We start from the raw sequence: 27,290 nt of genomic DNA on the forward strand, positions 1-27,290 counted from the left end.
TTACAAATTATCCCAAAACTCTGAGGCTTAAAACAACCTTTTTGTTATGCTCACAGGTTCTGTGGGTTAGGATTTGGGGCATGGCATCACAGAACAGGCTACTTCTTGTCATCCTGACATGATTTCTTTCAAAGCAGTCACAGACCCATCCAGATTCAAGAGGAGGGGAGTTAAGGTTTCAACCTTTGATGGGGGAGTGGCAAGGCCACACTCTAGAAGAACACAAGGGACAGGAGATATTTTTGGAGTCACCTTTGGAAAATGCAATCCAGCATCCATCACAATGTGGCCATCTTGACTAAGTTCTGGCCAAGAGAGTATACGAGGAATTGGTGTGTTTAACTTCCTGAAAGCATTCTGAGAGGTGTGTGTGTGTGTGTGTGTGTGTATGGGAGATGTGGGAAAGGAGGAGAGGGTGGAATCCCTTTCTTTCCCGCTTTTCTCCCGGCTTAAACATGAATGAGATGACTGAAGGTAGGACAACAATTCTGGACCACAACCTGAGGATTACAGAGCCATGAATTAGAAGGAGCCTGGATACCTGAAGATCATGAAACCACCATACACCAGTCCTGCTTACCTTTACATTACAGAAAAATAAGCTTCTATCTTGCTTAAGCTACTGTAGTTGGCATTTTCTGACACATGTGAGCAAAGCTAATCTTAATAAAAACATCATCATAAATGAAAGCAGACAATGAAAATCCACTTTAATTACTGGATCTATAAAGATAATAATGCTTATATGGTTTATAGAACACTTACATGATAAAGAGTTGGACTAATATTGTCCTCTATGAGGATCATGACATTTAATAAAACCTTACTGCTTACAGTGCCTGGCATTGTAGAAGTACTTTACTATAATTAAAAACAATATACTATTAAAAACAATATTATGAGGTTGATTAAGAAACAGAAATCAAGAAATACATTCGCTAATGGAGCAGTTACAAGCTGGATTATAAGCAAAGGATTACTACAAAGATAATTTTTATAAATGTGATATCTCGATTTCTAGGCTTTGAATTTCCTGAGTCATGTATGTACTCTTTTTTTTTTTCAAGATTGGAAAGATAAATCAGAATAATTGAGCTTGTTCTTTACAATTTTATTTATTTATTTTATGACCATTTATTTTATGGTCATTGTAGAAAATGAAATACTTGTTTTAAAAAACCATTTACTTGGTAAAAAGCAATCTAATTCAAAATTGTAAATATTTGCAGAATAAGCCTCATTTTAAAAACAAGGACGTCTACACTAATGGCACACGTCTCTAGTTCCATTTCTCTTTATGTTAAGTAACCTATTTTGGAGATACAATTCGATTAGCTCCAAGTGTAATGTAAAGTTTTAAAATAAATAATAAGAGCCTCATCAGGCAAAGCGTTTTTTACTATCGGACCCTCCGTCTTGACTCTGACATTTTATTCAAATTGCTGCACTATCATGTTTGAAGAGCCTCATAATAAATGGTGCATTTGTCTTAATAAATAGTAGTAAGTGCATCGCATTAGTACCAGTAAAGCAAAACATCATAAACAGGATGTATGGAGAAAGGCTGGGTAAAATGCAGCGAAGGAGAAAGAAAGGTGTCACAAGGATGGGCTATTATTTTTTTGTCCAAAACAAAACCGGTAGCACAGAGGACTTTGAACAAAAGACACTGCCAACACTTAACAATGCAACTCGATTCCCGGAGGAAAAGAAAATGCCGCTACCGAGGTGGAGGCTGAAGTTTCGGGGCCAATCGCGTGGCTGCAGCTCCGCGCGGCTCGCCGTGCTGACTGACTTGTGGAATTCGGCCGGGCGACCCGCCCGCCCCCAGGCGCGGACAGGTGGACGGCAGGGCGCGCCTGGGGGCCCCCTGGGGCAGTGTCGAGCCGAGCCCGTGCCCGGCGCGCGCGGAGGCGCGGCTCCCGTCAGCCAGCCGCCGCCCGCCGGCGTCTTCAGCACCGCAACCTTCCCAGAGGCGGTGCGCGGCGCCCGCCGGCGGAGGTTGCCATGGTTTCCGGGGGTCACGTGGGCGCGCTCCGACGCCCCCTCCCGCGCGGCGCGGCGGGGCGGGGGCGGGGCGGCCCCGGCGCGGGGGAGGGGCGGGGAGAGGAGCGGCCGCGGCGGGAGCGGGAGGAGCCGGAGATGCTGCCAGCCCTCCCGGGGCCGCGCTCGCTCAGCCGTCGCCGCCGCACGGAGCAGCCGCGCGCCGGGAGCCGCGGGCCGGGCCAGCCGGGCCGCCGGGGCCCACAGCGCCGCGCTAGCAGCGGGTAGCGCCTCCAGCGCCGTCCGCGCTCGCTTGGCGGCCGCGGGGCCGCAGGCCGGTCCAGGGAGGCGGCGAGGGCGGCGCCCAGGCGCCCGCCGCGGGGCAGGCAGGATGAGCATCGAGATCCCCGCGGGACTGACGGAGCTGCTGCAGGGCTTCACGGTGGAGGTGCTGAGGCACCAGCCCGCGGACCTGCTGGAGTTCGCGCTGCAGCACTTCACGCGCCTGCAGCAGGAGAACGAGCGCAAAGGCGCCGCGCGCTTCGGCCATGAGGGCAGGACCTGGGGGGACGCGGGCGCCGCCGCCGGGGGCGGCACCCCCAGTAAGGGGGTCAACTTCGCGGAGGAGCCCATGCACACCGACTCCGAAAACGGGGAGGAGGAGGAGGAGGAGGCGCCCGCGGACGCCGGGGCGTTCAACGGTGAGGACCCGACCCCCTGCGCGCCCCCGCTCGCCCGCGCCGTTGCCCCTGTGCTCTAGAACCCCGCAGCTTTGTTCACCCGCTTCTCCCCGCGTTCGCCACCTTCCCTACCTTCCCATCTCGCCCACCTCCTCAGCATCCATTTCTGTCTCTCCCACTCGCCCACCTTCCTACTCTGCTTTCGTGTCGTGCCCTCCCCCTTTTTCCCTCCTCTGGAGGTGGGGCGCCGAGAGGTTAAGGCTCTCGGTCCCGGTGCACCCCTCTGGTCGTGGGCAGGCGGACAGAGGACCAGCGGTGTGGGGTGGGCATCCAAGACAGCTGTCACTGTGGGTGGACAGATTTCGCGGCTCGGATACCATTGTGCGTAAAGGAAACTGGCCCACTTGGCATCCTCTTGCCGCTCTTGTATTTATTAATGGAGTGCCCAAAGAGAAAAGGCGAAGGGTATTCAATTGGATTGGCTTTGCTGTCGTTAGGACTGTATATTCACTAAAAGGAGCATGAAATTGGACTCCTTGGGGCAGAACAAAATTTATGGCAATAACTTTGACGTTCTTGGAAGCAGAGTAATCTGTTATTTTCCAATTTACCAATACCGTGTTGTGTTATTTTTGGACATACAACAAAGGATCGTGTTTAGCCTGCAACTCATGGGGTCTTTGGAATGAGGAAACGGGCTAATGGTTTGCTTTTTATTTAAAACAAATAGTCAATGATTTGGTGCCTTAAAAAAAAAAGTATGTGAAAACCCCTGTAGGAAGTTCTGAAAGCTTGTTGGTTGTCTTTAGAATGAAAAGTCAGTGAGTAATTGTAAGGATTGTGCCAGACACAAGCTAAAAAGAATGAATGAGAAAGAAAAAGGAATTTTCTGCAATAGTTGATCTTGGCAAGTCCCACCCCTTCTGCTTACAACCCTCTTTCCCCAACACACACAGACACACACACACAGTCACAGCCTCCTGTATTTACACCACATGCCTAAATCCCATCTTTATGGCATCCCAAGCTAAAATACCATGGTGTGCAAGTGTTTTGTCTTTGTGGTGGAAGACAAACAAGCATTTCAGCATTGCACCAGTCTGTATTTATTTACACTGCTTGTGGTTTGTGTGTCTGCAGTGTATTGCATATAATGAAAACGTTTTAAGGTGTCATTTCTTTGAGTAGGTTCCTAGGAAGGTGTTTTCTTTGCAAATTTGTTGAAATGTGCTTTAGAATTAATGTATTTTTAGCTTGTCTGAAACAATCACAAAAACCCTGGACATCAGTGTTCAATGAAGATAAAAAGGAAAACCGTTACTTAAAAAATGTTTATTTTAGACTTTTTAGTGTTTCCAGGGATAAGATGGTCATAGTCTTACACTTTCCTTTTGCACAAGAATTTAATCAAATGCTTTCCTTGCTAGAACTAAGAAAAAGGGAAAAGAAGGTATACTTTAAATAGAGGGGAAGGAGAAGCCATTAACAGATGACACAGAAAGGGCAGAAGCATCTAATACTTCTTTTATGCTCCTGGCACGTCCACGCACACTTACGTACATGCACTTGCACACACACAAAGGAAAAAAAAAGACTTGTTTCCCAGGTGGAGGAAACTAGGAACTAGGGGAGGTGGTTAAAAAAAAAAACCAAAAAACCCTATATGTGTTTGATATGATTTATTGTTAGTATAACTATTTTCTTTGTAGTAGAATGCTTTGGAAGTACTTTGCATTGATGATTACATTTTCTCCTTACAACAGTGTAGATTGTACACAAAACAGATTTTATTTCCATTTTGTAATGAATAAGCCATTAACTTCTAAACAGCAGGGATCGTTTTATATGGTTTTATGTTCTCCAAGGCACCTTTATTGTAAAAATTACTCCGTGTGAGTTTTAATGAATACTCATTAGCCAATTGCGCTATTTATTTCCCACCCCTACCCACAAGGACTTTAAAACTTTCTGACTACAGCCAAATACAATTTGATCATTATCCAATACACGTATATGCGTATATAACAGACTTTGTTAATGGTACGTCCCTCTATTATGTGCATTAGAAAATATCTATTGAGTCTCTCCTATTTTAATTAATTCTCACTTATTATCATTATTTTTTAAGTATGTAAATTGTGTTGAGACTTGCAGTTTCAAAAAAGTATAGGCTACCAGGGGTTGACACACGTTTTTGTAAAGGACTAGATAGTAAATATTTTAGGCTCTGTGAACGATATATGGTCTTCATTGAATATTCCTTTTTTTTTTTTTTTTTTTTTAACATTTTAAACACGTATTTCCTCTGGAAGTTGGGGTTGTGCAAAATTGGTCAGACCAAGGCCATAGTTTGCTGGCTCCTGGCTAGAGGGAGGAAAAGTCAGAATAGAGCTGTTGGGGGAAAAAATTATAAGTGAACCTATCAGTTTAATGTTTAGATGCAAAAATAGCCAAAATAGGAAAACATCAGATCCTGGGTAATTCTCCTAGCGTAGCATAGTAAAGAGTAAGTACTACAAGACAAATCTTAATTTACTGTGACCCAGGATAAAACCAACTGGGTCCCTAATTTCTAAAATTTTAGAATGCATCTCAAGGAAGTCTGATTTAGAAATGAGTATTACCTGGCACTGCTCTTGAAGAGCTTTTTTGAATAGGTTGGGAAGGTGGGACATGGGGTCTTTTTTTTTTTTAATGTATTTATTTAATTGACAGAGAGAAACACAGCAAGAGAGGGAACACAGCAGGGTAAGTGAGAGAGGGAGAAGCAGGCTTCCCACCAAGCAGGCAGCCCCATGTGGGGCTTGATCCCAGGACCCTGGGATTGTGACCTGAGTTGAGGGCAGACACTTAACAAGTGAGCCACCCAGGTGCCCCCCCTTTTTTAAACAGACATCCTAGGTCATTCTGATATTCATAGTTCTCTGATCACACCGTGAGAAACACTGATCGACAGATAGTGATGATAGTAATGTCTTTGTCTTAGCAACATTTAAAAAACATTTGCCATGTGCTAGGCATTACCTAAATGCTCTTATTCATTATCCCAGCTGTGTGAGAAGGACGAGGCTGTCACTTGCCCAGTGTTTCATAGCTAGTGTGTTTCCAAACTGGGATTGAAACACAGGTGTGTTCCAGAGCCTGGCTCCGTCCCTCAGCTCTTAACTCCCAGGTTTTATGTCTGGGAGGGGCTGGGGCCAACATTACTTGAGCATCCCTTTTGTGTCAAACTCTACCTGAGACCTTTGATGTGTTTTATCTATAAGACTCTGAAAAATGAACTTGTCCAGGGTTACACGGGACTAGTAAGTAGCAGAGCATAGTTTCTTTTTTTTCTTTCTTTCTTTCCTTTTTTTTTTTTTTTTAAGATTTTATTTATTTATTTGACAGAGAGACACAGTGAGAGAGGGAACACAAGCAGGGAGAGTGGGAGGAGAAGCAGGGTTCCCGCAGAGCAGGGAGCCTGATGTGGGACTCGATCCCAAGACCCTGGGATCATGACCTGAGCGGAAGGCAGACTCATTAATGACTGAGCTACCTTGGCGCCCCCAGAAAGTAGTTTCTTACTCACATCTGACCAACTCAGGGCCATCAGAGTGTTCATCCTAAATGAAATTTGTCCAATGGACTGACTCACAGATCAGGTTTTCCTGGTTATTTTTCCAGCAATGGTGATTAATTTGCATGGATTGGTTTGTATTCACTTTCATGAATCCCTTTAGGACAAGTGATGGTATTTATGAGAGGTTGGGCAAATTTTTCACCGTGAGACTGCTGTCCATTTGACTCACGTGGGGATCCAGCATATGACCTTGATCTCAGTGTAGTGGTGGAATCAAATAAGTGAGCTAGGGTCTGGTAGCATGGCCATTGATATCACTGGGCCAAATGGGCAGAGAATCCCTTTTTCCACGGGTAGCTATCCAATCTCTCTCCTGTTTTCTAATTTTATTAATTCTGTTCATTTCAGTTTGCTATCAATTCTGGTTAAAAGGGCTGCCTTTAGGTATTAGAATGATAATGACGTATGGTAATAACCCTTCCAGGGAACTGTTTAAGTTTTGAAAGAAACTACAGTGGAGATTGCCTCCCTCATCCCCATCCAAGGGAAAGCAAGTAAAGCATGACATGTTGCAGACGTGTAGTGTCCCCAGGCTTAGAATATATTCAAAGGGTTAACTGCAGGCCAAAGAGTTGGATCAGTACTAATTTGGAGTGGAATTGTAATTAATGGTTTCATGCAGGCATCATTGTGAGATCTTGTGTTGCTCAATAATTTCTTTAGTGAAATTGCTGAAATTATAAAACGAAGTAAATAAAATTCCAAATTACCCCTATAAATTGACAAGTGGTCAGAAAAAAATTAAATTACATGTGGGTACATGAAGAGCAATCAAACTGGAAGAAAAAGAAGCTACTGTATATAAAATACAGAAGAACTAATTTTCCATATTGTGGGGAAAAAAAACATCCAGAGTTCAAAGTGGATACATCCGAAATTCAGAATACCTTATAAGGCAAGCATGTCAAGATAAAGTTATAGAAATTCACCATGTACACACTATGACTTAATCCTCTTAATTCTGACCTATGTCAAATCTTGATTTTTTTTTTTTTTTTTTTACAATTTAAAGGGAATATGGGGAATTTATAAGAGATCCTTAAAATCACACAAAATATTGGAAAGTTGGAGCTGGTGGGGGTGGTCAGGGGAGATTGAGAGAAAAAAATTTCTTTCATGAGAAGACTTGGTTGCTTTAGGAGCAATTAGAAGAATAGTCACCTGTCTAAGACGTTTTCTTAGAGGATTATGAGCAAATTATTCTTTATCTCTCTATCTCTGCTGCAGCATCAGAAGAACTAAGCTTCATTGGAACTTGAAGCATAGGGCTCAGAAGTTGAGCTGTCTGAAGTGGTTTATGTGGTCTTCCTGAAATGAGTTGTCCAAAGGAGTCCCAGCAGTAGATATATTGGCTCCCAAAGAACCTGCTGTGCGAATGTTCTTCACCGTGCCCAAACCGGGAGTATGAAACACTTTGGCCAATTGACTTTTTGGGCAGTAATCCCAGCTCTAATGAAGTGCTCCTTTGGCTGATTTATTAGGCTCCCTGTTATCTCTGCATTCTTCCTTAAGAACCTGCTCTCTTGGTGCCTACTAGAGATGATGAGGAGACAAAGCAGCCAATTGTTAGCTCTTCATTCCCCTCTTCAGTACACTTCATTGGCTTGAAAATGTTCGTGAAAGTCAGACAACGTTCATTTCCCTTCATGTATGAAACGCTGTGCTTGGCATATTGACGTATTATCATACTAATAATCCTTACCTCGTAAGGTTGTTAGTGGATAAATGAATTAATATTTATAAGGGCCTCAGGACCAGTGCACATAGCCAGCATTGTTTCCGTGTAAGACAAATGATCTCATTAACATGAAACGTTTCAGAAGTGTAAACTTCTTGCAGAATAGCAATTTCATTGTTATTTTGTGGAAATGAATCTCGTGTTTGCACTTTTTAGAGAAATGAAGTAGGAAATGAGCTTACGTGGCATTTCCCACTTAGGATTTAATGTGAAGTTATGTTGCATGGTAATAAAACCCACATCCTTTCAGCTTGTAATTTGTAGCTAAGAGCTGCAGAATTTTATAATTAATGAGGCTTTATGGTCTTTGACTATTAGAAATTTATATTGTAAGTTTTAAATTTATATCGTACTTTTGAATCCTCCAAACCGGAATCACATCATTCATGACAATGGCTAAAATATTGAAGCCACTATTTTAATTATGAGCATAAAACAATAATAGAGAAGATTTTAGAAATACTGAGTTTAGATGGTAATTGTGATTTTCAGAGTAGAACAGTGAAGAACATTATTCATTTTAATAGTAGTATTAAGTGAATAACTTAGGGAAATCAAAGGACTTGAAAGAGTGTTCTTTCTCAAACTCTTACCCATCAGTTAGCCTTAGGCTTGGGGAAGAGGGAGGGAGGGAGGAAGAAGAGAGGAGTAACATCAGTTGGGACTTGTGGAAGGTTATTTGACTAACTTATACTTTGAAGAGTTCATAGAATAAAAACACGTGAACAAAAAGTGAAGGATACTTTAATTTGTCTACCTGTCTTAAAAGTCAAACCGTTTTGCCATTATTTAATGTAAGACAGTGATAAGCTTTCCATTTGAGGTTGAACCTACAGTGATGTGCTGTGTCTGGGTGGGAAGGAGTAAATATTTAATGGTGGTTATTGTTGCAAATCTCATTCCTTGGGTTCCAGTAAATTTCCAGCTGTCAAGATTTTGTTCCTAGCTGCCTCAAGAAAAGCAAATGTGTTTCTTTTTCAGCTGTGTAAATACCAACAAGAGACCTTTGAATTCCTCAATGAGAAGCTTATTTGTGACCCATTAAGAAGTCATTTAATGAGGGTAATAGCAATTAGAGAAAAGCCTGTGATGGAGGTTGGGATTCAGTGAAGGAGTTTGGCCGTCTGCAGGGTCCCCTGAGTGGTGTCTACACTCGTTGATACCAGGACGGGGCTGGGACCTGGGGTGGCCTGTTAGCAGAAGGGATGTATGAAAAGTTGAAGGGAGAATGCTGTGCTCATTCACTCACTCATTTATTCACTGCAGAAATATCGACTGGGTGCCAACTCCTTCCTTCCTTCCTTCCTTCCTTCCTTTTTTTTTTTTTTTTTTTAAAGAAAAAAATTATTATTCTCTTAAGTTTACCATCTCTGGACTTAGGAAACATAGTTTTGTCAGGTACTGTCTTCTAGATAGTACATGTAATCTCTTTCATTCAGTAGGTGGGGCAGCTGAGAGCCCTGGAAGCTCCTTGCCCCAGTTTAGTTGATTTTAGTCTTTGTTCATAGCACTAACCCTTACATTATTGATATTAACTTACATATAAGTTCTCTCTGTCTTCCATCAAGGTGGTAGTTACAGTTTGAAAGCCTAGGCTAATGAGAAGTACTTTTGTACTCTTACCTTCGGAATTACCACTTTTTTTGTTCTTTGATTTTTGTTGTTGTTGTTGTAGTGAAATATAATACTGGCTTTATTTTTATGTCAATTGCTTAAGGACGGACAATGGGAAAGAAAAACAGAGTGCAGTGATTTTTCTGAGTTGAACGGATTATCACTATGTTCTTGGTCCTATTCTTACAGTCCTCTCAGTTTTATCCATACTATTTAGGTAAGGTTGAAATAGTAAAAAACAAAAACAGAAAACCATATAGAAACCTCGCTATGATGCTGATCACTATCTTTATTTTATGGGAGCGAGTTTTGTATTTCAGAAATTCAAAATGACTCAGATTGTTCCATTATGTAATTATTTTGTGGAAAGAATTTGAGCTAAATTTTTTAGGTCATGGCTTATATGAAAACAAAACAATCTAAAAAAAATCAGAACTATAAACACAGTTGGTGTAACATTTATAAATGTTTCAGCAATGGGCACTGCCATGTGTAACTTAATATGTTTGGAAACTTAAAAAAAAATCATTCCAGTTGCTGCTGTTTAAAAATGTCTCTGCATTTAAAAAAAAAAGACAAAAGGTCAAAATGTAAACACATGTTCCTCATGAAAGTGAAGCCAAGAAGATATACAGTATACAGTTATTCCCATATCCGTTTGGCTAGGGCCTGACATTGTTTAATTTACATTAGCTGTTCCAAGACCAAATAGTTCATGGGAGTGATATTGAGGGAATTTTTTTAATACAAAAAAGAAGGCAAAAAGCTTCCATGTGTTTAAATACATTTCAATTGGACCCAAAAAGCATCTTTCCAAAAGGTGAAGCTGAATTAAAACATGGCTCTGCTGTTTCATTTCAGTTTCTGTAGAAAGCTAATGTTTGTTAAATGATGCTCCTTTTATTTAATAATAATGATCAACATTTTTGGCAGCTTAAGTGCCAGACACTGAACAAGGCCATTTATAAATGTGCCATTTAGCCCTCCCCAAGTAGGGGATGGAGTCAGGATATGAACCTGACCTTGGGTTCAGAGCCCATCTCCTTAATCGTGGTACACTTCATTTTCAATAACTCATAGCAGGAATATGGTTAAAAAGAACCACATATCAAAAAATGAGCTCTCTACTTTTGTCTCTAAAAATGTATAGCCCAGCCAAATACTGATCTGTCCCTTTTATAATTTGTTTTCTCTGTTTCACTCAAATTAGCCCCTCGTATACTTTAGAAACTTGATAAAGTATTTATTTTTAGAAATTAACACCTGATATACTGAGCTTTTTAATTCTCAAAACTTTTTTAATTCTGTACCCTCACTGGCAGAAGGTATCTGAGTATGCACTCCTTTATGAGTATGCACTTTAAAGACACACTGAGTATGTCTTTAAAAATGTTATATATGGGGCGCCTGGGTGGCTCAGTGGGTTAAGCCACTGCCTTCGGCTCAGGTCATGATCTCAGGGTCCTGGGATCGAGGCCTGCATCGGGCGCTCTGCTCAGCGGGGAGCCTGCTTCCCTCTCTCCCTGCCTGCCTCTCCATCTACTTGTGATTTCTCTCTGTCAAGTAAATAAATAAAATCTTTAAAAAAAAATGTTATACATGTACCCTTCTACTTTTGTGTGTTAGAGCACCCCACAGTATAAACTTTGAAAGAAAGAAGTAAAAAGTAATTGTAAGCAAGTTCTGATTTTTTCCTGCATGCCAAAGATTGCTTTACGCTCTGCCTTAGGGTACGTGAGCCATTTTGGAGACCACAGCTTTACCTGATAGTCTGTTAATACGCGTCTGCTCAATTTTGCTTTCCTGATTTAAGCTGCTAGATTATAAAGGACCTGCAGGTACGTAGGGTCGTGCGTGCACGCGTGTGCGTGTTTTAATAGAAATTCATTAGGTAAGTTAATTGACAACAGAAGTTTGGCTGCATAAAGAGGAAAATCCTATCTTATAAAAAGGAAATAAGGTAAGATCCAGGCTTTTTCTTTTAAACTTCTATTCCCGTCTGCATCTCGAAGTCCAGCCGAGATTGTAGAGTACTTGTTTTTTTGCGGGGATGTGACCAAGAGAATCCTATCCTGTTACAGGTGTTTAGTTAGGAATCACTAAATCATGGAAACACCAATCAGAATTAGAAGAAAAAGTTTAAACAGTTTACAGAAATGTGGTTTTATAGAGTATCTCAGGAGGGCCAGCTGGAGAGATGATAGTTGGTCAGGAGGGAGACTTTTCAAGATCTCCTTTTTGGTAACTTTTGAAAAAATGTTTATGATATACTTGTATTGCCTACTAAATAAATTTTAACTAGAAAAATATGTGAAAGGAAGGCAAGTCCCTTACAGGGATTCATCACGTGAAACAGAGCCCTGAGAGGCACGAGGCAGGGTGCTCAGTGGATTTAATCTTCAGAAATACTCCTGTGTGAGTTATCGTCTTGGTTCTTAGTGCCCAGTCCTCTTTTCTTAACGTTCTGCCAAATCCCACTCTTTCTCCAGGGGTTAACTTGCATTTCACCCTCCCAGTAATCTTCACAAAGCTCTGGTTGGCACTAATGCCATTTGTCGGGCAGGATGAATATGCCATATGCATCAGCGTAAGCTTTGCAGACGGAGGTGTCCTCACTCCAGGCGGGCGGGAATAGGTAGGCACGGGCTCTCTCCCTCCAATACTTTCCCTGCCCATAGTAGGTGCTCCAGTATAACTTAACCACAGTTGAATACTAATTGTGTCATAATTGTAAATGTCCACACATGTATATTTCTGGAGTGATTGAAGCCTTCTGAAGGCATGTAAACATTTAGAATAGTCTTCTAATAACCCATTACATTAATGCATTTTAAAACGTTTTCATGAAATGGAAACCCCTTAGCCTATTTTCAGTTTCATAGATTTATACCGCATTATATTAAAAATGAGGCTTTATCTGATATTGGCCTGATATTTGGTCATTCTGCAGAATGCAAAAGCCCACAGGCACAGAGGATTTCTAATAGAGTGTTTCTTGTTTTTTTTTAAAGATTTGTTCTAGAGAGAGAGAGAGTGGGGTGCGGGGGAGCAGAGGGAAAGGCTCTCAGGCAGACTGAGAGTCATGACGGTGGGATCATGACCTGAGTGGAAATCAAGGGGCGGCAGCTTAACCGACAGAGCCACCCAGGTGCCCCTCTGATGGAAGGTTTCTCATCGAGGACCCGCCCAGACTTCATGTAGCTGCTTCTGCTTTATAGGAGCCCCATGCTAAATCTGAAACTTGTCTGTGGCCCTGAACCTGCTTTGTCCTTTCTTTTTTTTAATCTCTTGGCCTTCTGTTGCCATTCCTACCGCCTTTATTGCATGAGTCCTGCCCACCTCCCAAGGCTCATTTGCCCTTTGGCTTTCCCCCCAGCACCAGCCCAGACCTCCCGTCTTTGAGATTCAGACCCATGTGTCTGTCTGCCTCCCAGCCCTCTCCACTTACAGGCTCCAGATAGTTTCGTCCTCAGCTAAAAATGTGATCTCCTGCCTCAGCGCATCCCTGTACTACCACGTCATTCTCTCTCTCTCTCTTTTTTTTTTGTCCCTCCACTGATGTGAGAAACATGGTCGTAGAGCCCCTTGTGCTCTGCCTCACATTGGTTAAACCCAGTAGTTTGTGGAAAACACATAGATTGTGTTTAGTTGCTGAAACACATAGATTGTGTTTTTCATGTCAAGTAGTGACATGAAAAATCAGAAACAATGGAAATTAAAAAAAAAAAAATAGGACTGACTTTGGCACGGATTCTGGATCTGAATCCTGGCTCTGCCACTGATAACTTCTGGCACTCTGAGCAAGTTACTTTGCCATCTGTGTCTCAGTTTCTTTCTCCATGAAATGGGAATAACGATCGTACCTACCAGAGAGGGATGTTGTGAGTATAAAGTGAGATGACAGTGTTACTAAGCGTTATATTTAAGTATGTTAAAGAGAGGGAGGATGAATGAAAGGGAGAATGGGAGAACTTTACAAGTCAGTGAGAGGGACCCCCGGGTGGCTCAGCTGGTTAAGCGTCTGCCTTCAGCTCTGGTCGTGATTCTGGGGTCCTGGGATGGATCCCCGTATGGGGCTTCCTTCTTATTAGGGAGCCTTCTTCTCCCTCTCCCTGCTTCTCGCCCTGCTGGTGCTCTCTGTTGCTCTCTCTCTCTCTGACAAAATAAAATCTCAAAAAAAAAAAAGTCAGAAAAATGAAAGTTTTTAAAAATAAAGTTTGATTGGAAATATAAGAATCTAGAGATTGCTTTCAAGGCAGTATCATGGTGGTACTAGAAAAAAAAGTTATTAATGAAAAGTATAAAAGTAAAGTCTTTAGATCATTTAGCTAAGTGTTTCATACTTTAACAAGCTCGTGCTCCTTTAAATCTCAAGCCTTCTTGAATTCCATTTGAAATGCAAGGTAAATAGTCCGACTTAAAAAAAAAAAATTTAAAAAAGCAATGGTATAAAGCTTTGCTCTGTTTTCACACCTTCCCCTCCCTTGAGAATCCATGTTTAACTGGCAGAATAAATAAGTTCGTGTGTGTAGAAGCTCCCATGTTTATGGTTTCATTAAAGTATTCACAAGTCATGTTAAAACATCTTAGTAAAATGTAGGTAGGAGTCTTGAAAATAGTCACTTTATTTAAATGAGGCAGATGCTTATAGTAAAAATAGGAATATGTGCCTAAAATATAAATTAATTGGAGAAAATTTGTTGTATTAAATTGATAGCTTGTTGCCATTTCCTTTTGTCATAATATTTGTGAAAGTAAGCTTGTGGTGGGACAGATCTCTACCTCCCGAAGTTTTACATTACAATGCAGTTTTATGCTGAAAACTCGGAATTCTCTGCTTGCTCCACTACACATTGCTATCTGTATATATTTTAGAAGGAAAAAAAAGACCATCCTCTTGGATATCTTTGTTTGTCCCTGGAGTTGTTCACAGGACTTTGATTTCTTTGACTGTCACTAATGACCATTTACGACAAAGCAGTATTAGGACTTTTGATTCATAAAAAGTCTTAAAATTATTTCCTTGTAATCCCTTAAAAAGAATCCAGAAGGTATGTCAGTATTTGAATTCTAATAAAAACTCATTTGTAAAAAGAGTGTTTTGTGAAAAATATTTTAAGAGTACATTTAGCATCAAAAGGGTACAAAGTTTCAGTTAACACAAGATGAAAGGGTTCTGGAGATCTGCCTCACAGCATCCTGACACTAGAGCTGCCAATACTGTGTCATATACTTGAAATTGGCTCGGAGGATAGGTGTTAAGTTAAATTTTCACACACACACACACACACACACACACACACACACACGGGTAGCTACACAGAGGTGATGTCAAAGTTATTTAGCTTAACTGGAGTGATCTTTTCAAGACATATATCAAAAAGTTGTATATCTTAAATATCTAGTTTTGCCATGTCAAAGATAAAGTTAAAAATTCACAGTGTGAATTAATTCTGGTAGTGTTAGAGCATATTTGAGAGATTTTTTTCTGCCAACACTAATTAGACCAGAACCTTTTATTCCCCTTTGTTTATTGTGAGATATTTCCACTCTACAGAAAGGAACAGACACTGAGGAACTCTCACACAAGTCATCTCCTGGCTTTTACAAATTTTAACATTTTTTAATGTTTATTTTAATCTTTCTGAGAGAGAGAGAGAGTGAGGGAGCATGCATACAAAGGTTGGGAGAGGCAGAGGAAGAGACAGAGAGAGAATCCCAAGCAGGCTTCACACCCAGCACGGAGCCCATCGCAGGGCTCTGTCTCAAGACCCTGAGATCATGACCTGAGCTGAAATCAAGAGTCAGATGCTTAACTGACTGAGCCACCCAGGCGTCCCTGTTTTTCATATTTTCAAAGCTTGTATGAATTACGTCACTTAACAGAAGTTTCATTTATGTAAATTATAATTTTCCCTTTATTTTTTTTCCCAAAGATTTTATGATTTGACAGGGATCACAAGTAGGCAGAGAGGCTGGCAGAGAGAGAGAGAGAGAGGGAAGCAGGCTGAGCAGAGAGCCCGCTATGGGGCTCGATCCCAGGACCCCGGGATCATGACCTGAGTCGAAGGCAGAAGATTTAACCCACTGAGCCACCCAGGGGCCCCCACTTTATTTTTGAGAACAGTTTTTGAGATGATGTTCCATTGATTCATGTAGCTTTAGTTCATTTATTTTAGACTGCTATGTAGTATGCCTTTATATAAATGGAAGCTTTATCTACTCTTTGACAAATACTTTGGGTATGTCCAATTTGTTGGAAACAAATTATAGTGCTGTAGTGAGCTGTGTGTGTGTGTGTGTGTGTGTGTGTGTGTGTTATGCACATGTACTAGAATTTTAAAGATGGTTTTCAAAGTGTGATCTGGGAACCCCTTGAAGGATCATTCCCTCCCAATCCTAGACTTTTTCAGGGAGTCTGTAGGGTGAAAGCTATAACAACAACAATGTTCTTTGCCGTTTTCCCCTTCTCATTCTGTCATGTGAATGGTGGAGTTTTTTAGAGGGTACATGATATGTGATATTGTAACACATCTGAAAGTGGAAGCAGATGTGAGAACCCAGTTTTCTCCCTTACATTCGATTTGCAAAAAAGTAGAACAAAGTCATTCTTTTTACGAAATTTTGCTTGTTTTGGGAAGTATAGTTATTTTCCCTAAAAATATGTTATTTATAATACCATGCATTGTTTTGTTGTTGGTAGTTTTAAGCAGTTTTAATTTCTAGTACAACAAATTGCAGTGGATAGGACCCATAAAAGCAAATTTTTAAGAGTGGACAGAGGTTTTGAGACCAAAAAGTTTGAGAACTGCTACCCGAGGATATATACGTAGGTGGGGAGAGGGTGGTTGTAAGGCATGCATAGCCGTAACTACCCCCTCACACTGGCATTTTGTGGCGTAGAGTTGTTAAACTACTTCACATTCTCAGCAGAGTGGAAGAGTTCCTGGTTCTCCACGTTCAAGCTGACATTTGCTTTTGTTGGATTTTAACAAGCTTTGCCAGTAGCCGGATGTTAGATGGAATCCCATCATGAATTGAATTTGCTTTTTCCTGATTACTAGTAACACGGAGTATCTTTTTATGTTTGTTGACCATATTTGTAGGTTGTCTTCTGTGGAAAACTTTTTCGTTCTGTGCCATTTTTCTCATCCAACTGATGATGTTTTTCTTCCTGATTTATAGGAGGATTTCTTTCCTTCCCTCCTTTCTTTCTTTTTCTTTCTTCATATTAATATTCTGGTTATTAATCCTTTGTTGGTAACATGCAGTGGAAGAATCTTCCTCCAGTCTTGCGTTTTTATTTCATTTCGTTTATGGTAATTTTGGTTGAACAGAATTTTTTTTTTTTTAAGATTTTATTTATTTATTTGACAGACAGAGATCACAAGTAGGCAGAGAGGCAGGCAGAGAGAGAGAGAGAGAGAGAGGGAAGCAGGCTTCCTGCGGATCAGGGAGCCCGATGCGGGGCTCGATCCCAGGACCCTGAGATCATGACCCGAGCCGAAGGCAGCAGCCCAAACCACTGAGCCACCCAGGCGCCCTGAACAGAATTTTTTAATATTAAGTTTCTTAATTTCTAAATTTTAAGTTAAGTTTCATACTTAAGATTTTAATCCTTTGATAATATATTTCAGTGTATGGTTTGAGAAGGGAATTTCATTTTATTTTTTAAAATAGGCATCATTTATTACCTTTTGCCCCACTGATTTTTAAATATCAATTTTCCGTCTATTTTGTGAATGTACTTAACATCTCTAGTCTATTCTGTTTTTTCTTTTATCGCTACCTCTTTACCTAATTAAGATTAATATGACTTTATATGGTCTTCATATGGTAAAGAGGGTAAGTCTCACCTTGTTTTTTTTGTTTTTGGTCCCAGAATTGTTTATTCATAGGTTCTTCTTATTCCATAGATCTTTTAGGATAAGCTTAAAATTTTGGAAAATTTTATTGGGAGTTTTACTGGAATTGAACTTATAAACAAATTTGGAGAGAAAAGACATTTTAATAGTATTGAGTCTTGAACTTTCCATGAACATGGAAATTTTATTTCTAAGTAATTTATCATTTCTAAGTTTTATTTCTAAGTAACTTATCATTTTTGTTCCTACAAACTAGGATTTTTTTCTATTTTATATTCTGTCATTGTCATTACTGAGAAAGGAACTATTAAAACTCAATAATGAAAAGCTCCAATCAAACTGAGTAAAAGACTTGAATAGTTCAATGAAAAAGACATCAAAATGGCCAGTAAGACAGAGGCTGGTGCTCAGTATTTTTAGTTATCAAGGATATGAAAGTGAAAACCACAATGAGACACCGTTCAGCACACACAAGAATGACTCAAATAAGAACATTCCCGACCTTGTCAAGGAATAACTAGAACTCTCATATATTGCCTGTGAGAATGGTACAAACGCTTAGGAAAACTATGGGTTTTTATAAAGTTAAACATTTCCCACCTATGACCCAGCAATCCCACTCTAGGCATTTACTCAAGAGAAATAAACACATATGTTCACAAAAAGGCTTATATATAAATATTTATAGACACTTTATTCAAAATAACTCCAACTGGAAACAACCCAAATGCCCATCAACAAGAGAGTGGGTAAATAAATTGTGATGTATTTATGCGATGGAATACCCTTAGCAATAAAAAAGAACAAACTATTGATCCTCTCAACAGCTGGAATGAATCTCAGTCTATATGAAATTCAAAGGAAGGCAAAGCTTAACTGTGGTCATAGAGATCCTAACAGTAGCTTCCTGTGGGATAGCGGGGATTGACTGTGTCAGGGGGCTCAGGGCACCATCTCAGGGTGCTGGCAATGTTTATATCTTTTTTTTTTAAGATTTTATTTTTGAATAATCTCTATACCGAACGTGGGGCATGAATTTTCAACCCCAAGATTAAGAGCTGTACATTCTACTGACTGAGACAGGCAGGCAAAATGTTTATATCTTGATGGGAGTGTTGGTTACGTAGATGTATAAATTGTCAAAATCCTTCATACTGTGCATTTCATTGTATATCAAGTTCACCTTGATTTTTAAAAAAGTTGGACACCTGGATCTTTTGAAGTGCTCTTTTCCACATTTTAAGTAAGAAGTACCATTGTTTTCTGCACTGATTATCTTGTGAAATTTTTTATTATTTCTCTTGGACTCTAACATCTGGGTTATATTTTCATAATTATGAAGCATAAATGGGATTGCTTTTTGCTACTTGTACAAAAAGCCAAAGGTTAGTTAAGCTCTACTATTTCTAAGTATATTTTATATTTTCACCCAATACTGTATTTTAAGTTACAGGTTTCATGAATTTAACACTTCTATGAATATTATATTTGTCCATATAATCACTGTCAGGAAGCACCCCTATTGCATTAATTGCCATTAGCACTACTCATTTGGTATTAATTGAACCTAATATATTTCAAGCAGTGTTTTAGACACCGGGGAGACAGTAGTGAAGCCGACAGACAAGAAAGGACCCTTCCCTCACAGAGTTTGCAGAGTGGGGGGCCGGGGAGAAGGAAGCTGACAGTAAACATAATGCCTTAAATCCCTTGAGACAACACCACTTACAGCGCTGCAGGGAACTCTTTTTTTTAAAGGTTTTATTTATCTATTTGAGTGAGAAAGAGAGCACAAGTTAGGAGGTGAGGAGGGGCAGAGGGCGAGGGAGAGCATACTTCCCGCTGAGCAGGGAGCCAGGTGCCTATGCCGCTCGGGGTTCCATCCCAGGACCCAACCCGAGATCATGACTGATCCAAAGGCAGACGCTTGAAGGACTGAGCCCCCCCCCAGGTGCCCGTGGGAGGAGCTCTTGAGGGGAACTGAGGGGAACTGGAGGGAGCTACTTTCAACCCTGCGTTCACAGAGAGGCTTCAGACGGGGCATCTGAGGGGAGACTAGAATAGCAGGAAAAGTCTCTTCCTTCTGTGAAGTTATGGAGAGGATCTGAATGTAGGTATTTGCCCTAACTGACCTTTATGATTAGACCAACCTTAATCATATACCCAAATTGTTTCCTTAGCTGTTCTCCATTTCAGAGCCCTTCTATTTTTCTTAATTATGTTTTCTGAGTCTGTTTTGTTGTGACTTTATGAATGTGTGACACTTTGAACCCTTGCAACTCTGGGCTCTCCTGATGTCAGTAGTAGTGCAGTCTGGATGGTCAGCTCTTACCAGCAGGCCATTCATCTCCACGAATATGCCCTTTGCACACATTTGACACCCAGGTTTAGAAGAGACAGTCCGGGGACCTTGGGTGGCTCAGTAGCTTAGCATCCCGATCTGGATTTCAGCTCAGGCTAGCTCAGCGTGTGAGATGGAGCCCTGGGTGAGGGTTCCCGCTGTGTGGGGAGCCTGCTGAGATTTTAATCTTCCTCCTCCCCTTCCTTGCCTTGCTTTCACACATGCGCACGTTTGCTCAAAAAAAAAAAAAAAGGAAAAAGGAAGGAAAAAAAAAGCTGTTAGAAGAGACTGTTTCAATATGCGCAGAAGCAGAGATGGAGTTTAGGAACCTTTGACAGTGGCCCTTCTTATATCTTACTTCTCTTCTGAGCCAACATTTTAGAATCCTGAAAGTACTTGGGATCCTCTCTCTCAGCACTGTAACTGCATCCACTCTCCGAGTTCTGTAAGTTCAGCAACCTCAGAACTCTCATAGCCAAAACTATGTTTTTCTTTTCCTTAGAGGACATTTTGAGTGAAGTTCTCATGAATTAAAAAGTTGAGAATCAAGTTCATTTATAAGCAAAAACAAGTGGGTGTAGTTTTTTATTCCTAGTGTAATAATTATATTTTATTGGTATTTTATTTTATTTTTATTTTTTTAAAGATTTTATTAATTTATCTGACACAGAGAGATCACTAGTAGTCAGAGGCAGGCAGAGAGAGAGGGGGAAGCATGCTCCCCGCAGAGCAGAGAGCCCGATGCGGGGCTCAATCCCAGCACCCCAAGACCATGACCTGAGCTGAAGGCAGAGGCTTAACCCACTGAGCCACCCAGGTGCCCCTATATTTTATTGGTATTTTAAAATATCAGTTATATTTTGAGGACTTTAGTTCATGAATAGAAAGAACGAAAATGCGCATCTTTTTAGTGGTCCTGCAAGCTGGTACTTTCTAAAAGCTTGAGTGTCTGTATTTCATCGGACTCTGCCAGACTCCATCCGTGCCCCCTTGGTCTAGGTGGTTGGACCCCTGACCTCAGGCTGTATAATCAGAAGGGAAGAAGCAAATTGGTTCCCCAAATGCCTGCCTTTCCAACAGTTCCCATTATGTCTGGTCACAAGTACTTTGAGGGTACACAGCTTATAATCTGTGTCTCCTTGGAGCCAAGACTGGAACACTCTGGAGAGAGTACCCCCCAACTGTAGCTCTTTCCTAGTCCCCCACAGCTCCTCTAGGGGCCGAATCCCAGTGGAGTCTTGGGCACCATGCATCCACCTGGAAACGAACTCAGAAGCTCACAGGGACAGTGGCAACAGCAAGAGTAATCAGAGTGTCTCTGACTACTTACAAAGGTGGTCAAATCTCCTCATCCTTTAATAAAAATAACTGGTCCTTTTCAGTGTCAGGAATTAAATTTGTATAAGAAGGTTTGCAATGGGGCGCCTGGGTGGCTCAGTGGGTTAAGCCGCTGCCTTCGGCTCAGGTCATGATCTCAGGGTCCTGGGATCGAGTCCCGCGTCGGGCTCTCTGCTCAGCAGGGAGCCTGCTTCCTCCTCTCTCTCTCTGCCTGCCTCTCTGCCTACTTGTGATCTCTGTCAAATAAATAAATAAAATCTTTAAAAAAAAAAAGTTTGCAATGGTGCTTTTTAGGTTAATGAACAATATATTTCAGGTTTTGTTGTTTATTTGCTGTCTCCTAAAAGAGGTGATTCTTCCTTGGTTCAAGGGTGAAGCTTACTTCATTTTTAATTTTCAAAACACAAGCGTAAGAGAATTTAATTCATTCTGAGCTAAGTGTTTACTGTGTCAAAAATAATTAGCTAACATGGTCTCAATTTACATAATTTCTAGAATCTTTTATTTAGACAGTTAACAGATTTAGAAAGTGTTTACTGCTAGAAAAAGCAACTAATAGTAGAATAAGGATGCTAATTATTTGGTCGACTCCGAGATTACTCTGTACATCTCACTTTGGGGTATAGGAACACTTCTGCCAAAGGGCTATGTCACCAATGCAGTTCCAGTATAGACATGGTGAGAGTGTGTGTGTGTGTGTGTGTGTGTGTGTGTGTGTTGACCAAACACACAGCTCAGGGCTCTTACTTCTTTAACCTGGAGCTTCTTTCCCAGTATTATGCTCAAAGATGCAAACTCTGTGCATTGCTGTCAGTGGGTATAGCTTTTTTGAAGACCAGACTCATTGGATCATGCTTTCAATTGATTGCTTTTGTTTTTTAGTGCTTTCTTTTGTTTTTGTTTTTTGGTAGGCAACAAATCGAAGTTTCTTGAGCAATACTACAGAGTTTATTGAGTGGTAGTACAAAGCTCCCAAAAAGGGATGCCTGGGTGGCTCAGTGGGTTAAGTGTCTGCCTTCAGCTCAGGCCATGATTCTAGGGTCCTGGGATTGAGCCCCGCATCGGGCTCCCTGCTCAGCAGGAAGCCTGCTTCTCCCTCTCCTCCCAGCTTTTGCTGTCTCTCACTCTCTCTGTCTCTCAAATAAATAAATCAAATCTTCAAACAAAACAAAGCTCCTGAAGAGGAAGGGGAGAGTTGTCCCGACTGCTTTTATTTTTTTTTATTTTTTTTATTTATTTAAATTTATTTTATTTGACAGAGAGAGAGAGATCACAAGTAGGCAGAGAGGCAGACAGAGACAGAGGGGGAAGCAGGCTCCCTGCTGAGCAGAGAGCCCCATGTAGGGCTCGATCCCAGGACACTGAGATCATGACCTGAGCCGAAGGCAGCGGCTTAACCCACTGAGCCACCCAGGCGCCCCCCGACTGCTTTTATTTTTATAGAATTTAAGTTGTTTTAGTCTTCTGTAGAATTTCTTTTTTTTTTTTTTTAAAGATTTTATTTATCAGAGAGAGAGTGGGAGAGAGCGAGCACAGGCAGACAGAATGGCAGGCAGAGGCAGAGGAAGCAGGCTCCCTGCTGAGCAAGGAGCCCGATGTGGGACTCAATCCCAGGACGCTGGGATCATGACCTGAGCCGAAGGCAGCTGCTTAACCAACTGAGCCACCCAGGCGTCCCGCTTCTGTAGAATTTCTAATTTACCCAAATTTTTTGGTTAGGTAGCTTCTTGGTGTGGTGTAAGCCATTGTATTTGGAAATACGACTAGACTTGGTCAAACTCTTCAGGGACTCTTAGCTGTCCAGGGCCCCACGTCCAACTTCAATAAAGCAAGTAAAATGACTGGGTCAGGGAGACTTGCTCTATTGATTTCACAGTTTATTGATTAATGATGAGGTGTTCACTTAGCAGCACTTGTCTGCCAGGCATAAAGAGGTGAGAAGATAAGCAGGTCTTGCTGGTACCAGTGGGGGCCCAAGTTACAGGTGTGGGAAGGTCCTTTCGCTGCCGGGAATAGAGAAGCTCATTCAAGCTACATCACCTTGTGGAGCATTTTTCTTGTAAGGATGCTCTGACATGACGGAAGGCTTGAATCAGTTCTACTTCTGGGTCTCCTGGGAGCAGAGGAATTAAGACTAATCTGGTGGAATATAGTTTGGGAAGGGAGCGGATCTCTGGTTAGACAAGCATGTAGATATTCGGAGGAACACAGGCCTCTCAGTAATCCCCTGGGATGGCATTTGGGAGAAAGTCAAACCTGTATAAATATTTCTGTACTTTTCCTTCGGGATTCACTAAGATCTGAGGAGTCACTAAGATCTAAAAATGTTAGGAGTTTAGTATACTCTTAAATCATATTTGCTTGTTTTTTTCAGGCAGATAATACATTTCCTATTTATTTCCTTCTGTATTATCCTAGTCTCCAGTATTTGTGTGTGTGTGTGTGTGTGTGTGTGCGTGCGCATAAGTAAATACACACAGCATACCCACAGGATAGGAAAATCTGAAGGTGGAAACCGAGAGTCTGGGAAAACTAAATTTGACTTGTCACATTTGAAAACATCATCTGTTAACCTTTTTTGTGTGTGATTTTATACTGCTGCTTAGTGTATTTTGAAAGTGGTAATATTAAAACTGATCATATTAGCTCACAATAAATAAACATCAACCTCTCACATTTGAATAGGAATTTATAGCTTATGGGCACGTTCAAAGATTTTTTTCCTTTTTTTTTAACTTATTCAGTGTTTTGGGATTTTGGGGGGGGGGGTTAGTTCTTTTCTGAAGTTCTTTTAAAATTCTTTCCTAAAACCTCCCTGAAAGGAGGCAGGCAGGTCTTAACTTTTCCTATTTTCAAAGTTGAGAATTTAAGTCAACAGCGTGACTCCATGCATCCCAGGGCCCCTGACTCCAGTTGGTAGCGCTGCCCGTGTGGCAGGCTCTCCGGGGTACAGAATGTCGGCAGTGTCCTTTCTCGCCTTCTGCCTATTCCCCTTCTCTCTACTTAGTTCCTGAGAATCAGAGAAGCAGGCACACCAGAGCCGGATGTTCATTACTTGCTTCAGCAGCAAGGCTTCCACAACCTTCTTCACTATTTCGGCAGCTAGACTAAAAAAATCTAGAGAGACTGTGTAGGTTACTGTTAGCTTGCCAAAAGTTCGTGCAGGGAACACCTGTGCTTCATATCTGCAAGTGAGTACGGAGGGTTGTGGGTATAAGGGATTGAGTTCTTGGTAATTGTCATCCAAACCCAGTGTTGACTTGGGCACCAGGGTGGCTCAGGTGGCTAAGCATTGGCTTTCGGCTCAGGTCATGATCCCAGGGTCCTGGGATCGAGTTCTGCATCGGGTTCCCTGCTCAGCGGGGAGCCTGCTTCTCCCTCTCCCTCTGTCTGGTGCTCCCTCTGCTTGTGCTGTCTCTCTCTAATAAATAAATAACATCTTAAAAAAAGAAAGAAAGAAAGAAAACTAACACAAAGCCCAGTGTTTACCTTGACTACTGCAAATCACTTGCGTGGTGCTTCCCTGTTCCTCACTGCCCCATCGCATACCCCATTCACTACTGGGAGGTGGAAACCATAGTTGTATAAGCTGTCAACTCACATAAATTGTGGACTCAATTTAAACACTGAGACAGTTTCTAGCAAAAGTATAAAGGAGGCATAAAGGAAAGCAATCTACCTTCAGTAAAGTGAGGGCATTTTTACAGTCAGGCTCAGATCCTGATTTGCTTTAGATCAGTGTATCAGCAGGTGTGCACCCAAGTATGTTCATGGAAGACATCATGTAGTTAGGATTCTCCCCCTTACGGTGTGGTACCACGAAGAATATAAAAGCTGCAAATGTCATCCGACCAGGTGTATCATACTGGTTGATTCAGACACCTTAAGTGGCTTTGCAGCAATGCCCTGATCTTTTGAAATGCTGAATATCTATTAGTAAAATTCCAAGCAAAACAAAATACACAAAACACCCCAGAAGACTCTTTGGATTAATGTTGTAGCTGTGCTGTGGAAAATTCAATGCAAAACTGTGTAAAATAACTGTGTTTATATATAAACACTGTTAGGATCTAGGATCTGATGGTTATAAGCTGACTCTGGCCAACCTGAATGTCCAGATGTCTGGTGAGATACTTGAAAGCAGTGCAGAATACAGGAGTGGGGTTTCAGGAGGTCCCAGATGCCAGCGACCTCCTGTGAATTACTGTGACAATTGAAAAGATTGCCCCCCCTCAAATTAGAATACACCTTCGAGATGGTGATGGCACTTGGTGTTGCAAAGCTCTGCCTTACACAGGTCAGAAAGACCTGGAAACCTAAGGGATCCCAAGGGAACAAAGACTGCCCACCATTTCGGATCAGAGCTCCTCATGCTGTAATTTCATTGTCTCGAGAGGTTGGAGAGGGCAGGAGGAGAATGTCTGCTCTAATTTTTCTCCAAGGCTGACAGGTTTTCTGCCTTCCTCTGCCTTTGTCAGCCTGCACTATCTCCTCTGCCTGCGTTCTTGCCGGGAAGTGCTTTGCACCATCTCCATTCCCTGTCCTTGGAGCTTGCTGGGGAGCCTTTCTTCAGGCTCGGTTCCCGAGGAACTGTGAAGAAGGGGTTTGAAAGCGTTCAAGAAAACTGGTGGAAAGTTGCTTGGTTTTTTTTCTTTTTCCTCTTATGTGGTGAATGTACATACCATACAGGTTACCCGTTTCAAGGTTTTCAATAAGTAATTTGTCACTTTGCAAGTATATGTCTAAAGTATTCTGGTATATAAATAACAGTTTTATCTTGCTTGGTCAGTTTGAAAGATACGATTTTCTATAAACCATAGCATTTTATTTTATTTTAAGATTTTATTTATTTGACAGAGAGAGAGATCACAAGTAGGCAGAGAGGCAGGCAGAGAGGGGGGAAGCAGGCTCTCTGCTGAGCAGAGAGCCTGATGTGGGGCTCGATTCCAGGACCCTGGGATCATGACCTGAGCTGAAGGCAGAAGCTTAACCCACTGAGCCACTCAGGCGCCCCAACCATAGCATTTTAATAATAATTGATCTTGTGACTCACGTTAACAAATGAATCGTTAATAACAGTGGGAATCAATATGGAAGGATGTATTTACTTGTCGCAGTGTAACTTCAGAAGTCAGTAGTTTTGCTTCCTGTTCTCTGTGAGGCAGCATTTTGGTACTAGCGGTGTCTAGGTTCAAGTCCTCCAGCTCTGCCGCAGAGTGGCTTTGTGATCTGGAGCAAATCAGAATCTTGGAGCTTTATCATAAAAATGTCCTCATCGGTAATGTGATGTCGGTGTTTAATACAGTGGTTGCAAGGATTAATGTCGAACATTGACACAGTCCTCTTCTAATACTCATTCCTATGCATCCACTTTTTTTCGTTTTCTAGACACAGTGCATGTAAAATCTTTGTCTTCCTTTTTCACTTGACCTAGTGTAAACAATTTTTATAATTACCATTTTCAAAGTATTAAAATTCAGTATTATGGTATATAATGACATTCTGCCACTAACTATACTGTGGACATGTTGTGCTCTCTGTGTATAATATGAACCATAAATTTACCTGCTTACTTCAAGAAATAAAGCTTTTCACAACCTCCCTTCTTGACTTAAGGATAAGCAAAACTGGGAGGAGACAACAACCTGAGTTGAGTCTGGGCCGTGGCCCATGGGAGGCTTCCCAGGTGAGGGACGGTGCGCTTCCACACGCCACCTTGAAATTGCAGCCTTCAGTATACAGATCTGGAGGCCTTGACCTCTGGGTTGCACAGAAATGATTAAAACTATAACTATTAAATCTGAGAATATCAAGGATGTACTCAATAATGATTTCAGTACACACAAGCATTTTTCATTTTGTTTCCTTTTTTTTTTTTTTTTCATTGTAAAAATCATGCTGCTGAATAGAAGTATACTGTTGACCAGGAAAGAATGAAAATTTAAGCAAACACGTGTTTTTTTGGGCAATTAGAATTGCAGTTCAGGAGACACAGACACAGGTAGGAGCCTGAATCTGAGGAAGCCAAAGAGAGGGCAGGGTTAGAGAGTCAAAGGGCTGAGAGTGTAGTTCTCATTCAGGTCCTCCGTGCGAGAGAGAGAGAGAGAGA

At 41.4% G+C, this 27,290-nt stretch overlaps 1 protein-coding gene and 1 long non-coding RNA gene across 3 annotated transcripts in view; one reads left to right on the forward strand and one right to left on the reverse strand.

Annotated features, from left to right (window-relative positions):
- The window catches only part of LOC132016032 (uncharacterized), an 86,177-nt gene extending 84,285 nt beyond the window's left edge, over window positions 1-1,892 (reverse strand). For both annotated transcript variants that reach the window (XR_009403865.1, XR_009403866.1), the window contains exon 1: window positions 1,725-1,892. This is a non-coding gene — a long non-coding RNA (uncharacterized LOC132016032). The remainder of the gene's footprint in view (window positions 1-1,724) is intronic.
- Window positions 1,893-2,290: 398 nt separating this feature from the next.
- The window catches only part of PRKAR2B (protein kinase cAMP-dependent type II regulatory subunit beta), an 87,582-nt gene continuing 62,582 nt past the window's right edge, over window positions 2,291-27,290 (forward strand). Inside the window, exon 1 of the mRNA XM_059397030.1 lies at window positions 2,291-2,684. Within this exon, the coding sequence (XP_059253013.1) occupies window positions 2,375-2,684 (310 nt within the window). The 5' untranslated portion in view covers window positions 2,291-2,374. The remainder of the gene's footprint in view (window positions 2,685-27,290) is intronic.

This window comes from Mustela nigripes, chromosome 4, assembly GCF_022355385.1.
Source record: "Mustela nigripes isolate SB6536 chromosome 4, MUSNIG.SB6536, whole genome shotgun sequence".
NCBI lineage: Eukaryota > Metazoa > Chordata > Mammalia > Carnivora > Mustelidae > Mustela > Mustela nigripes.